The following is a 16,156-nucleotide window of genomic DNA, read 5'->3' on the forward strand; positions in this document are numbered from 1 at the left end:
AAATCTCCCGCTAGCATGTACCAATCCTTCTAGTTTGCCAAGATTAGTTCAGAAATTTCCTCCCACACCAGTCATCTTCCTACCTTGGAGTTGGGGGCATATATCTTAAACAGCTGCCAACAGTGCTCACCATGTTGAAAAGTAACCGCTAAGAAATTTTGGGTGCAAGCATAAAGCTTGCCTTGAATATTGATGGGGTCCCAGAGGGTGGCAATACCCCTAGAATCCCCCAAAGCATCCACATACAGAAAAGTCACCCCCGGCCAGAGTTTACAAGCAGTAGTAGCAAAATTTTGGTAGGACATTTTGACTTCCTGAAGAAGGCAAATATCAATTTTCATTTCCAAAATGTATTGTTTTATAGAAAATTGCTTTTGGGGACTATTAAGATCCCTTATGTTTCAGGAGAGGAACTTCATTTCTTATTTATGTTGATTCCATCAAGGGTCAGCTGTCTGCCCCTTATGTTCAAGGAGAGGAACTTCATTTCTTATTTCTGTTGATTCCATCAAGGGTCAATTGCTTGCCCCTTGCAATGTCCGTAGTCATAACTTTATGTCTTAGTGAGGGTCTTCTAACTTTATTTTCAGTACCCCCCACATCTACTTTCTAGGCCTTGGGTTTCTTCTTCTGGGTTATCCATTCTTCATTATCTGCCCAAGGAGATCCTGGAGGTGAAAGCTTTAAAAGAGGGGATGTTGTCAAGGAGTTTCCTGTTAGAACAGACTTTTCCTCCTTACTAGGGGAAAAAGGGGGGGTTGTGATTATCAGTGACAGACATAGCTTCATCTGAGATGGAAGCTTGATGGGTTGGGGGGATAGGAATAGTAGAGAGCATGGGGGAGATTTTCTCTGAAGGCAAGCCAGGGGGTGGCAAGGGATTTGGGGAAAGGTAGAGACTCATCAATGGTGGGATTTCATCTTCTTCCAGGGAAGTAGCTAGGTTAACAATCTTTTCAGAAACCATAGGGGATTTTAAGATTTCAAGGATCATGTTCGTGTGGGGGTAGTCATCAGGGACTTCATTCACATTAGGCAGCCCCAAGGGAGCAGATGATGAGGGTGCACTTAGGTTGATGGGTTCACCCAAGATGGTCTTTTCTTTAAGCTTGGGTTCAACAGACACTGGGTTTTTACACTTAGTGTAAGTATGTCCTTGTTTATTACACTTCTGACAAAATAGGGTAGCATTTTCATAAACAATAGCCTGGGACCATTTTCCCCACTTTGACTTTAGAGAAACAAAGTTGGGGAGAGCCTTATTAATCACAACATTGACACAAAAACGTACATAAACCAACCTAGATTTATTGAGAGTGACTGAATCTGCTACAACATAGCTATCGAATGAGTTCCCGATCCAGCGAAAGATTTGTTCATCCCAGAATTCTAGCGAAAGGCCAGGTAGTCTAACCCAAACAGGGGCCATGCGGTTGAGTTCTGTTGAGGGGTCAAAGTCAGGCTTCCATTTAGCCAGAGTTAGGAAATGCTTCCCATAAGCCCAGGACCCTGATAGGACAAAGATCGGGTCTTCCTCAACATTGAACTTAAACAGGAAGAGGCCCCCAGGTATTGCTAAGATGTCGACACTACCTTTTAGTTTCCATCGATATTTTGCCCATCTCCTGATCATGTCGATAGATGGTCGGAAGGAGAATAAATGACCAACAATCACTAGGTGAAGGAATGAGACGATTTTGTCCATGAGATTGTTCGGGAGCTTGATCTTTGTTCCTTCTTCCATTTGGGTAAAGTTGGTCAAAGCCGCTTCTAAGGTCATATTAGTGGACCCAAGGAGGGCATTCTTCTAGCTAGACTTGGGATCCTTCTTTCCATTCTTCACATTCCCATGTCTAGCATTAGTTTTTGGCCCAGGATGGGGTATATTCTTCCCTTCATCACCAAGGCCAGAGTCAGTCAGAATTGGCATGGAGGAAGGAGTGTCAAACTTGACAGTTTCTTTCGTATGAACCACAGACCCTGGGGTCCCAGCAGTAGGAAAAACAGCAAGTGAACCAACCATGATATTGGGTTGGGGGTTTGGTTTAAGGGAGGGAGGGACCTCCCTAGAGGGGGCGGTCATTCAGGGGGAGCAGATTCAAGCGGTAATGATATATTATGTTGTCATTGATGTCAATTAACCGGTAATGATATTGTTGATATTGTTGTAATATTGTTACTAAAACCGGTAGGAAGAATTTGTGGAGTGAACCGGTAACCAGTGTAAACCCTAACTATTGATGTAACCAGTAAACTCTACTTGTTGTTTTTGATAAACCCTAACTGATTAAGTTTGGTGAGTTGGTTATATTGGTTTATGATCTTATGATGAGCGATAATGATTATGACACATATGATTATTGTATGAAGACAATTCCAAGAGATTTTGGCGAGTTGTTGTAACAGTTTTTTTTCTAGGGAATGAGTAAATGTATTACATCTAATGCAAAGCACGTGATGAGTTACTAAGTTCGATGAAGCAGTGATCAAGGTTTTCTTGATTGATGTGTAGAGATTGCTATGTAATCCAATGGTCATACTTGAATCGATTTGTTTGTAATCTCTATGAGAATTAGGTTTTTGTTATGTTACCAACCTAATTGATTTGTTTATAAGGTCAATGAAGTTGTTTAGTTTAATGAGTTGGCAAAGAGTGAGCACAAATCAATTGAGTGTGTGGTTGTTGAACCAGATGATGTATCTGCAGTTTGAGTAAAGGCATATGGGAGCATGAAATGGATCTGATCAAGCAAGTGTAGTGATATTCAGATAGATCAGCAAACTTCTATTGTTTTCTAACAATTACAATAGAATTGAAATCCCCTAACTGGGTAAACTCTAAAAATCTTGGTGTTATTCAAATCCTCTAACAAGGTGATCTATTAGCTTGGATTTTCAAATACTCTACCAAGGTTACTCCTTATAGGGTATTGCTTCTAACAAGGCATTTATAGTCAATCCCTTAACTGGGTGATTCCTAACAGGATCAGTTCTTAATAGAACTTTTTGTAAAGCTTTACAGGCTAGTCTCCTAACAGGGTGAACTTCAGAAGAGTTCAAATAGTTATCTTGTGAGTCTCATCTAACCGTGGTTTTTACCTATTTTGGTTTCTACGTCAAAAAATATTTGTGTCAAGTGGTGAATGTTTTTGTGGTTATGTTTTCATGGTTGATTTACTTAACTACTTAACTATTTTGATAAGTCATGATAACTAGAAGCATTGAGAAATGAAGAAGTTGTTTATTGTTAATTTGTTGTAACAGTCAACTAGTTTATCTTATGAGTTTTTATCTTGACAGAGGTATTACATTATTAGTTCTAAGTTTACTTTGAGAGAATGATTTTTGAGATTGGTGAAGTTTGTTTCAGTTTTTCTATCTACTGATTAACCCCCCCCCCTCTCAGTAGTTGACCAGATACTTATTCTTTCATCATACCATCAGGATTCTCTTTTCTTACTTCTTCCTTCGGTAGTGAGACTTTTTGGGCAGTGAGCATTCTGGCAGTGAGCCACCCTTTTTGTAAGAATCACATTAACCGGTGTTATATATTGAGAACTAGCATTCTTCGTGGTTTTTCCCTTCTTTGGTTTTCCACGTCATATCTGGTGTTCATTGTTTGATTTGATCTGTGTGTGTGTGTGTGTGTGATTTCATGTTACATCTATTCTAATTAATTCTGATGGTAATTTCAGATCTGTGAAAGAATTAATTAAAACTTTTTTTGTCAACTGATTCACCCCCCCCCCCCTTAGTTGCCCAGATATTTATAACAAAGAGGGAGATATGGGTTACCACCCCTTAATATGTCAAAATATCCCTATGTTGATGTCTTAAGGAAGCTAGGAACAAGGATACTCGCCTTCAACACCAAGGAGATATCCTTTAGGAAACAATATCATAAATCTAAGATAAAGAGGGAATACCCTTATAAGAAATTATAAGATAGTTGAGAATGAGATATCTTGCAACAAGTCTAAAGATAATCCTTGGAGGACAAGAGATCTTTGTTAAAAAGACATCTATCTCCATGAGGAGTTTTTGAACAAACATAACATCTTCTACCAAAAGAAGGGAAAGAGAAAAATAATGCATACCTTCCCCTTATTGATAGGTGAAATGGATTCTTGATGAAGGATGACACACTTTTGACCTAATGTGAGGGGTAATTTTATAATAGATAAACATTTCTAAGTGAAAAAGAGGTTGTAGCCAAGGACATACACCTCCTTGAGCAAACAACAAATTCACACAAGGAACAACATCAAATCATAAACTAACATCAATCAAAAAAAGTAAAGTGGATCCTTAGAAAGGATGAGAGAGAGAGAGATCATTTCCCCCCAAGGGTAAGGACAATGAGAAGAATTACATAACCTCTAAGAAGAGATTAGACATAAGAAAATTCACAGTTTACTCACATTAAGTAAGAAAAGACATTATTCAATCTAGATTGTTGTGGTAGATTGGGAACTAGGGTAATATCCATTTCTGGGAGGATACCTGGTTGGGGGATAAACCATTAATTATGCACCATTCCTTTAAGAACATTTGTGATGGTTCTAATGTGTTCTTTGGACATTGGGTCTCAAAATACATCACCCCTACAAAATCTTGGAAAGACATTTCATAATGCTTCCATCGTCAACCTAATTTGTTGTATAAGGTTTTAGAGCTATAGAATTTAATAAAATTGATTAGAATTCTCCTCTTCCACAAAGAGTGTTGGCATATGCACACTCCAATGAGACATTGTATGTGATTGAAGGTTTTGTCATTGATGGAAACCTTGCAATCCTATGGCACCGGCAAAGGCATTATACTGGCATCAGTAGATCACACTCTACACCAGCACTCAAGATACCGGCATCAGCAAATCACACTCTACACTGGCACTCAGGACACTGACACCGGCATAGAAGAAAGGAAGTATACTGGCACAGAGGCCGACAGGATTTTGTTATATTATATTTTGTTTATTATTGTAAAACTTTGTAAGCCAACTTGGCAAATTGTAAAATGACTCTTATATATAAAAGAGATCATTATAGACATTTGATAGAGGAGGTGTAAGTAATAAGGAAAAATATTAGGCAGACCTATTATGCGAAATATAGGTTAAGAAGTTTATGTAAGAAGCAGAGTAGCAACGAGTACTGGATCAGGCATTGAAGATGCTATTGTAAACTAGTACAAGATATTGGATTTGCATAATCCTCATTGTAAGTCAGTGAGACTTCCCATTGAGCAGTGAGCTCTAGGTAGTTGGCCTTCCTGCATGTGCAGGCCCCTATTGTAAGTAATATTCTCTTATTGGCCAGTGAGTGAATATTGTGGGTCACAAATCCCACCAAGGTTTTTCCCACACTAGGTTTCCTCATTAAAACCTTGTGTTATGGTGTGCTTTTCGTGTGGATGTTCTTAATTCTATTTATTGCATTATTTCTTGCATACCAATACACTGTTATATTATGTTCTGCATGTTTTAAGTTAAGAAATTATACATACCGGTTAGATACTGATTCACCCCCCCCCTCTCAGTATCTGTGGGATTCCTAACAAAGAGGACAAATGTATATTCAAATTGAACCATGGAGATGATTTCAATATCAAGTATGTGTATCTATCTCTCTCCTTAGGGAAAATATTGATCTAGGGTGGTGGAGGAAGGTTTGGAACCAATAGTTAATCCAAAAGATTAACATCTTCTAGTGGATTGTTCTACACAACAAGATTATTACTCAAGATAACCTATCTAAGAGGGGATATCAATTCCCTAACCATTGTGTTTTATGAAAGCATAAGGAAGAAAGCATTTCTTACTTATTGATTCACTCCACATTCACAAAAACATCGTGGGGTTTTCTCATGCAAAAGTTGGATACTCCTTGGAACATGAATGACAACCTGCAAAAAAATTTTATGGATTGGAGGGGGCCCTTGGAGACACATCCCACCTCATCTTGGCTTAAGCATTTGGAAAGAGAGGAAAAATAGGATCATTCATGCTTTAGAAAACCTTATCGAGGTGGTTTTTGGATCCTTCTCTAAACTCCTCATAGATAAGCTCTCTGTTAGCACTTGCCCCTACCCATCCCTTGCCCCCTCATCATCTGATGATAATATTGCTAATAATTGGGACATTCATGGTTCTTATGGATAATTTGACAATAATAAAAGTATTTTGAGAAGGAATACTAGATGATGTCCACCTAGGTTGGGGTGGTTTAAGTTGAATTTTGATGGTGCTACAAGATAGTCCTTGGGTGAGGTGGTTGTAGGAGGAGTCCTAAGGATGCATATGAGGGAGATGGTGGTTTCTTACTCTAGGAATTTTAAGTTAAGTGCAAATAAACAAGCTAAAGGTATGGCCTTACTTTAGGGACTCAAAGTTTCCCTTTCAATTGGATTCAAGGATTTAACCATTGAAGGTGATTCCGAACCCATAACTGATCGGTTAAGGGATTGAATAAGGTTAATTGGTCAATTAAAGGGATCCTCAGAGATATCCACAAGTTTCTTTTGGGATTGGAGCACTTTGAAATTGTTCATGTCTATAGAGAGGGAAACATGGTTGTTGATGCTCTAGCGGCTTTAAGCTTCCAAATTGAAGGATGGAGATGTTGTAGGAGGAAGGATTCCCTCCCAAATAATGTTCAGTTACTCCTACATGGAAAGTCCCTAGTGTTGGATTTAAATGGGTAACATACATTTGTAGCTCCTAACTGTTTAGGTTGTGGGTTGCAATTTTGAATGTTGATGACGGGAAAATTTGAATATGATGAGATAGCCAAGGATGATGTGGTACAATCATGTTGCATGTAATAGTTACTTTTCATTGATGTGGCATGGTGTCCTTTTTTTGTGTCTCGTGAGACTTTTAGATTGCTACTTTACGATGTGTTGGCATCATTGTTGCGAGATGCATTGGATTTGGGATTATAATGTCAAGGTAATCCCTAGGGAAAGAAAGGCTACGATTTTAATTTCAATTTCACACTTTCCGACATGTCATTCCACTAGCATGAGCTAAGGATTAAGGAAAGATACAGGCATTATTATGACCTTGACAACTCGCACAACGTTAGCTTTCATATTTTATGTTGCTTTCTTAGGATAGAGTTTACAAAAAAAATTGTGTTTCTCTAGTTTTTTGGTGAAACCTTCTCACTACTTTCAGAACTGGGGGAGACCATATGCATGTTGAGCCTGATAAATTGGATGAGTTCAAGAATATTGAGATTGTGTGGCACATTTGTGAGGGAGGGGTTGACAGACACTTGGAAATTTTGAAAGGGTTTGATGAACAATTGTCTATACAATTTGCCACCTCCTGGGTCAATAGGAAAGTAATTGTGGGGGAAATTTTATTTGAAGTCAATGAAGAGGTGATTGTGCAATCAACTAACCTTTCTATGGAGGGTAGGAAGTGGAAGAGAACCATTCATGTGGTGAATAGTGAGAGCCTAAATAGGTTCTTTTGTGGGAATGAAGCCCCAATCAATTTGTAGGGTGGAAATGCGAGAGAGGAGTTTCTTGACCATTGGAAAATGATATGTCGAATGATAATGAAGTATTTTACTTTAAAAGGCTACTTTAAAGGTTATTATTTTTACCATATGTTTCTTCTGAATCACTTTAGGAATCATGACATTATCCCCTTCCTGTTTTACATATTTCACTCCTTGGAACACTATTAAAGAGGCCCTTGACCTTAAAAACCAAATATAAATCCTACACCCATGCACCAAGGATTGATTTATAGACTATATTTTTTCCACCTAGCTCTGTGTCCACCTAGGAATGTCATGGTTATGGAAGCCCCTTCCTTGAGTGCCCCCTTTTTAATTGGTATGTTTGGTGCTTGGAAAAAACAATGCATTCACCAACCTGAAACTACTTTTTTTGCTTCTCCTAAAACCACCTCTTCCTCAGTTGTCATTATAGAGATTGGTGCATCTAAGGACAAAAGACCCTGACAAACTAGAAAAATGGAAAGAATACTAGCCACCACAAGAAAAATACAATTCTTGAATAGTCCTTCAAGAAGGATGAGGATGGTAGGGAGAGAAACAAAAAAAACAAAGGTAGAAGAAGGTTGAACAACCTCGCCTCTTGTAGTTCTAGGAAAGGTAAAAGAATTAAGCTTGTTGATTATGACTCAAAATAAGAAGAGGAAGAACAAGGGAAGGATTAAGAGGAAAAGGAGGAAGAGAAGAATGCAGATGGTGGTGGAGAAAAATTGGAGGAGAGCCTGAAGAAGTTAGTGAACAATAGCTAGGATAATAGGGGAACCAAATTGGAGATAACAGAATGGAGGAGATCACTAAGGATATTGTTGTGGGTCAAAGTTGTATGGAATGTCAAAGGTCTGACATTGAGTGAAAGGTCATGGGGGAGAAACTGTCTATGTCGGAGGACAAAATATTTGACTTGGAGAAGAAGATGGGCAACATCTCCAAGTTCAGCCTTTGGGTTATGTATAACTCAGTGACATCTCTTTGTTTAATGCAAGATAAGGTTCTAGGATACACAATGATTAAGGATGAAATCCACACACAGCTCTTTAATTTCCTAACAAAGGATTGGAATAATGTCCTACTACAAGCAAGTCATGGTGTGAAGAAACCTAATCATGATTAGTGTTATAGGGGTTCCTTTTTTTTGTTTATGTCCTTTGGATCTTGGCTTCTCTGTTAAACAATTTAGGTAGTTACAACTTGTTTACTATTAGTTGATGATCTATTTTTGGATTGTGGTTTTACTTTTTGGTTAGTATTTTAATATGCTTACAAACTGCTACAGATATAGCTAGTTTTGCTTAACTATGGTTTTGTTGATGTTTTTGCACACCGTTGGGCTATGGATGTTATAGGGACAACACCTTTGTTATGCTACTTTTAATGTAAAAACCAACACTTCACATGTGACGGACTATGCACAAACAGTCCTTATTGGTCATTCACAATTATGCATTGGGGTAACTATATATTACTAAATTGGCAACCAGGGGTATAAATAAACAAAATTAACTAAAAATTATCCAAATTAAGAACAATAGCTATGGTTGGGTAACATTAATGGCTAGTGTGATATCTCCTATAATCACTATGGGGGACATGAGCATGTTGACCGATGTAGCCAAGTGGAGTCAATACTTTGTACCTGCACCAACCAAAGCATACAAACACCTATGCATACATATAAATATACATGTACATATAATATAACTGAAATCATCACTAACATTCTTCAATCGAGGTCACATAATAACATTGTTAGTAACATGATTGTAGCATCCTAAAATTGCAACACTTGCAATTTCGACTGCATTTGGGTCTTCACGATGGTGACGCAACACTAAACCTGAATGGAGACCCCGAAACTTGTCCATGACATCAAAAACTGCATTTTTCAGCACCCTGGCCTGATCCTCCTTGCACCCTGCTATCCCTGGAGGTGGGACCATGGCGCCCAGCGCCCTGGTCCCTGGCCCTATTTTTGGGCCCGGTCTCTTTTGGGTCTCGGGTTTTTAAGTTTGCAAATTGGAAAATAATGTTTCCTGGTCAGCCTAAGGTCGGAAAAATCAGTCTTTCAACCCTAATTGACAAGTATATAAACTACATTTCCCCTCTCAAAAAGGGTAGATGGAAAAAAGGCGGAAGCGATACTCAAACATTCAAGCATTCAAGCATTCCTTCAAGCAATTGATCATTCTAAGTCTCCATTCAAGGCTAAGTGTTGCATTCAAGACAAGGATTCAACCATTGAAGAGGAGATCACATACAACATACAACATACAACAACAATTATACCTTTGCATGTAAGAATACAAACATTCTTACAACAAGGTATTGGTACTTGATTACATTACAATCATTTACATTTACAGCATTTCTCATTTCTTGGTTAATTCCAAAACCGGGGTTTGACCTAAGGGCAAACCCTTAATCCCTAACCCCCCAATCGTCCTCTCTTTTCTGTGTGTAGGTTGCAGGTACGCGGCTATAATTGAAGATCCGGAATCCTTGTGCAGAGACAAACAGATCCCCCTTCGTTTCGCGGATTTTTCGGAGGACCGTGTGCACGTTGGGCGCCATCGTCCCATCAACTTTCGCTCAAATTTGCAAGACAGCACCGTCTCAACATTTTACTGCTAATTCCAGGTCCGCAGCTTCATCCTATATTCCTATCTCTGTTTATAAGTGAATCTTTCTCACTTTTTATGCATTCCTAGCTTGATCCTTCTATCTACATTCTTTACAAAAGAGGGTAGCCTTGTTGTCTTAACCCTTGAAACTCATTTAGAATCCAATCTTGCATTGTGTGGGATTGGATCTTGTGGGTTCCAACCCCTCTTTTGAATGTAAAGTCTCCCCTAAGTGAAAACCGTCAACCCTAGTGACCCCCTTTCTCTCTCCTTGGAGTGGCGGGGGGAACACTTAGGGTTCGCTCGCAATTTTCCTCTTTACAATGATATCTCATTGGATCAATATAGCAGATCAACAAAATAAATATACAGTTAAGCATTTGATCTCTTAAAAGAAAGACAATAACATAAAATATGATTTATTTCTTTTAAATAAACCAGCTATATTAACATCACTTGTCACATTTTGGTTATTAGTTGAATCAACATTAATATTAAAACATCATAACTATGATAACAACCCCAACAAAACCATTATCTAAACAGATATGTAATAACCATTAACACCATGGCCCTCACAACCAAGCACAAGAAGCAAGCACACATCCCAAAGAAAAAACATAATCATGATCATCACGAAGCATAACAAAACATCATTGGTCCAACACAAACACATAACATATATCCAATCAAGGCATAAGTTAGGCACTCAAGGTCTTAAATTAAAATCAAATGTACCATTTAGAAAGATAGTAAACCATCATAAAAATGTTTATGCCCAAAAATAAAATGACACAGTCATAGGTTCATAAAAAAATCCACATCAAGAAGAAAGAATACATGAGAGAAATTGGAGGGGCGTTACATATTTTGACGTCTAGGTCTCTTCAACTAGTTGACTTGGATCTTTTTGTTTTTAAGTACTCATGCTAATTACTTTTGTGTATACTTGAAGGTTACTTGTATGGATTGATAAGATCCTATGCTTGGGGGCTTGATCACCCCCCAAATTTAGTGTTATCCTATATCTAGCTTGTCTTTCTCTCATATGATTTATCTTTTCTTTTTACTTTACTGCGAGTATGACCGTAAGATCATACTCCACTAAACTGGGGGCTAAATGTAGCATTGTAATTTGTACATCTTTAATTAGGGCACACTCTCTTATCACCCATTTTAGTATTTCCCAGTCCTATGTGAATTATAGGACTTTTATTGATTTAAATTAAAATTTAATTCACTATTATGAATCTTATTCCACTTTAACACAACATCGCACTCTTATTTGGCCCCTTATTTCTAGGTGTGCCCCTTTATATTTTATTATCTTGATTTATAATAAATATTGCCGCATTTTAAATCTCAAGACATGTTTCCCTCACCTAAACATTATATATCTTTATACAAACTTACTTTTGGCATTCAATTCCTATTATCTCACGTCCTTAAAAAGTCCTCTACTAAGTCCCACACTTTTTTCACCAAATTGTAGCAGGATAATAAGGCAATCCTATCCTATTAAAATTTACCTCCATGTGAAAATATGATAATTATAAGTCATCCTAAAGGTGTTCTTATTATGAAATCCCTATATAAGGCATTGCTCTCACTTCATGTCATAATCTCATTAAATTTTGTATTTGATCACTATGTTATCATTCCAATTCAAGAGCAACACTTCAAGCTCAAATCCAAGTCTAAGGAGCAAAAATGTATATAAGGGCATCCTCATTTATATTTCATTTATGATCTCTTGATGGATTTTTATGTGATTTATCATGTTATTGCATCAACACATGGAGGACTTATCCTAAGAACATTGTTTCATCAATTGAAGGTATCCTCTATTCAGTCAATCATTTCAATTCAATATTTTCCAATTCAATTTCAATTCAATTTCAATTCAATTAAAGGATTAATTCCAAACCTAGCATTAAACCTAGACAATCCCCTATAAACCACTCAAATAGGTAATTTTCCTCCTCTTTTATTTAGCTATAGGTTTTCAATGGAGACATGAAGATAGGAGGGCCATCAATAGACAAATACAAGCAGTACTCAAAATAAGGATAGAAATACCCTGGATCAAGGTGTTTTGGGTAAACTAATCCTTAAAAGTCTACACTATATTTGAGGGGAATAAAGTACAGTGTCTCAGAAGGCCTCTACTAAGTTTGTGTGCAAAATTTAGAAGACAAGAGCCCTCTAGGCAACCCAGTGTAGTGAATTCGGCTCCAAATTTTAGTCATGGGTGCACCTCTATATTTCCTATTCAATTTTGTACCTATTGCAAAGTTTCTATTTGCGCATAAATCTATTATAGTCCTTTCAGTTTTCATTTGCTTCATACCTAGATATTAGTTTGACATTATCTCACATCCATACACTTTCCAAAGCAATAAAGGAATAGAAGCCCTAAGGTGCCATTTGAGTCTCTTTGAGAAGAGTTATTCAAATTCAATCACATCTTTTGTGGCTTCATATTTCAATATCTGTGTGAAAGTGGATCTTGGCTTTAACCCTACCTTGCTCCATTTTTTTATCAAACAGTTTACAAACAATTTGCAAATTTATTTCCTTCTTCAACCTAAAACTTTAATTTTTTTGTATTATTTTATACCTTCTTGAGATTATCGCCACAAACTCTACTTCCTTAATCTTTAGTTTTTCTTTGCATTCCTTGCTTTTTGAAATATGAGCCTTTAGCTTGATCATTATCCTTTCAACCTTATTGGATTTTTTCTTGCAATCTTCACTTTTAGCTCTTGCATTATCTAGATCATTAAGAGCAAACTAGAGTTCTTTTAAATCTATCTCACAATCATTAGGATCAATATCCTATCCTACATGTTCTATTGCCTCAAAGTTTGTTTCCATAAGCATTTTATTATTCAACATCATACTAAACCTTTTATGTTCAAATGGAAGATCTACCTTAATTTTTTAGATTGTTGCCTTAGGAATCTTTCTTTGATACCAATTGTTGAACACACTGTGCTAAGACAGGCGGGTGAATTAATATAAATCAAAATGTAACCATTATATAATTTTTAAACCTTTAAATAAAATTTAAACAAGTAAATAATGAAACACAACATGCACTACACACAAACACCAAGATTTTTACATGGAAAAATGAAGGAAAACCCACAATGAGGATTAGCTCACAATTTATGAAACAAGTTATTACAAAGTTTATCTTAGGCTCACTACTTATTGAATGAACTTACAAGATAAGGTGCACTACCTTAGGGAAAGGTACAATTGACTTGCTATATCAAGATCACTTATCCAGAGCAGGATACATTGAGATTACAAAAAAAAAATGTGAACTACTATACATGAAGCATTTGATAAATGTTGATACTATAGTCCAATTTGTAGCCCAAGTATTCTGTCACAATGATTTTGCACACTTCATAATTATATTATGTATTAATAATTTATTTTTCATATTAAAAGCCTTAACATCAACTCATTCAGGTCCACAAATGATTTATTCTTCCTTTCAGAACAAAGGTTGGGAGGCAATGGAAGCAATTTCAATTTTTTTAGGCATGAGATGAATTTGAATTTCCCGATAAATAGACATGACAATTAGATTTCATATCATGTTGTCAGCATGGGGGGGGGGGGGTGAAGGTCATCAACCTTATGTGGATACCTTGCTCATGGTATGATAGGACCAGGTGGAATAAAAGGTGGGGACCCCATTCTAGCGGGATATATCAATGGGTTGGTTGTAATCACCTTGTATCTATATCAATGGGTTGGTTGTAATCACCTTGTATCTATATTTCTTAAAATATAATATACTTTATGGATATATATGTTTGCACATATGATTTATTGTAATTGGCATAATGTGTATTTTTGTTATGTAGTTTACTGAAATTATATCAATTACAAAAACATAGTTTGCACAAACAAGTGAAAATGGATATGTATGCAGTTGGCACTGAGAGAACATTCTACAACCCTACATGCGTATAACATACTTAAATGTCTATCCTAATGTTTTTGTGATATATAAAATTAAGTCAACATAAAATCTAATATATTGTCTACTTCAAATGGTGTATTGAGTAAGAATTGAAAGTTTATCACTGATATTTATTTGAGTATTAGCTGCATATTTTTCAATGTTATTTTACCATTGAGCTCTATGATGAATGTGGATTTAGTTGTATTGATTTCTTTGAATTGTATTGATTATGTTAATTTTGTTTTTGAATGGTAAGATAGATTATTTTTTTATTTTGAAGTTGTTAAATAAACACAAATAGATAACTAACTATAGGAAAGAATTACAACCACAATACAAGAACATAGTAGTGAGAAATACTTTTTAAAAACATACTTAGGAGTGAAAAATAAAAGAAAATGGATGTTTGTATTTGAAAATTCACTTGAAATTGCAAGGTCATAGTTTGTTCATTCGTCTTCATTCATAAAGTTTACTAATTGTTGCATTACACTTGCGACAATAGCAAAAATAGTCCCAATTGCATATGTTCTTGTATTCACTAAAAAGTGCTTGATTTTGTATTTAATATGAAATTATAATACATGCAAGGACATTTGACTCCTTAAATAGTATAATATAATCATGCTCTGTTGAATGAATGAAGGAATTTAAATGATGTCCACGAGACCCAATGGTCTAAGGGACCAAGATCCACGAAGCTAGCTCACTTTCAGGTTCTTTTCCATGTTGGTTCTTCTCTTATGAATCTTGAGTAATAAACTCGCTATTTTGTGAAGCCTTGACTCTTCAAAAAGCTCATCCAGACTATCCATCTTTAATTCATTATCAAATTGAATTTGAATATCTTCGTAGGCTACATATTTCTTAATAAAATGCCATTTTGTCTTTATTGTCCTCTTGTTGCAAAAAATGCACATCATTTCTTCCCAATCCTCTTTGGGCACCTTCTATCTGCCCATTTCACATCTCAAATGATGAGATCTTGTCCTTGGTTGTGGAATTAGAATTTTGGCCTTTGCATTAATCATAGATCTCAAGTAAACCTTTTCACCATGCTCCCAAGTAGGATTGAATTCTTTAATATAGTAGCCTTTTTTTCTCCCTAGTTGTCTTATCCATATGGCATTCCTAAATTTCTCTAACACCCTCTTTTTTATCTCCTCCTTGTTGCTAGGACAGTCATGTAAATTTATGTCCCACTTGTTCATCCACTTGTTATTTTGTTTCTTCCAAGTCTTTTTCCTATGATTTAGGTCCTCTTCAACAACCAAATTGGGCCATTGGTGTTTAACCATATTTTCTACCTTTTTTAAGTAGCATAACGGTCAAGTGATTGTCAAAGCCTCAATTGGAAACATACTCGCTTCTGCTAAAAGAACTTCGTAAGGTGTTGTTGATTTAACTTTGAGGTTGCTGGTAATAAGATGCTTTTTAATTCTTTTTATTTGCTTCCATTTGAGGTTAGATATGCTATTCCCCCAAACTTCACACCTGTAAAGGATAACCAGCACCACTAACAAACCAAAAAGGGTTTTCTTAGTCTTCCAATCCCACAACTCTACTTTCCTACATTTTTTCTGAAGAAGGCATAAAGCTCTCCAACCCCCTTGGATCCTCTTTGATCTGCATGTCTCCCAATTGAGCCTATTGTGAAAGTCAATTCCTAAGTACTTGTACTCTTCCACTACCTCCAAGGGGCTGCCCTCGAAGATAAAATTGACTTGTTGATTCTTCTTTTTCAATGAAAATATCATGACTTTGTTCTTACTAGTATTCACTTGCATTCCTACCTCTTGAAAAAATAACTCAAGAGCCTTCAAATGTTTTCTCATGCCTTGAGCAGATTTTCCAATAAGAATAAGATCATCTGCATATAATATAAATTTCACCATATAACCTGCCAACTAAGTACCTTCCCCATTAGTATGACTGGGCCACTCTCCAAGTTTATCAATATATAAGCCGAACAACATGGGAGATAATGGACACCCCTGTTTGACCCCAATATCACTATCAAA

The 16,156-nt window shown here is 36.5% G+C and overlaps 1 protein-coding gene across 1 annotated transcript; it reads right to left on the reverse strand.

The window, feature by feature from the left end:
• Positions 1–739: 739 nt before the first annotated feature.
• LOC131875098 (uncharacterized) lies at positions 740–1,633 on the reverse strand. Its single transcript, XM_059219119.1, has one exon. The coding sequence runs from the start codon at positions 1,631–1,633 to the stop codon at positions 740–742; it is 894 nt and encodes a 297-aa protein (XP_059075102.1).
• Positions 1,634–16,156: the final 14,523 nt, after the last annotated feature.

The sequence above is a fragment of the Cryptomeria japonica genome, chromosome 4 (genome assembly GCF_030272615.1).
Source record: "Cryptomeria japonica chromosome 4, Sugi_1.0, whole genome shotgun sequence".
Classification (NCBI taxonomy): Eukaryota; Viridiplantae; Streptophyta; class Pinopsida; order Cupressales; family Cupressaceae; genus Cryptomeria; species Cryptomeria japonica.

What these genes read in the sequence shown, in the direction of transcription:
- LOC131875098 (XM_059219119.1), bottom strand. Translation starts at nt 1,633, where the DNA reads ATGATCAGGAGATGGGCAAAATATCGATGGAAACTAAAAGGTAGTGTC.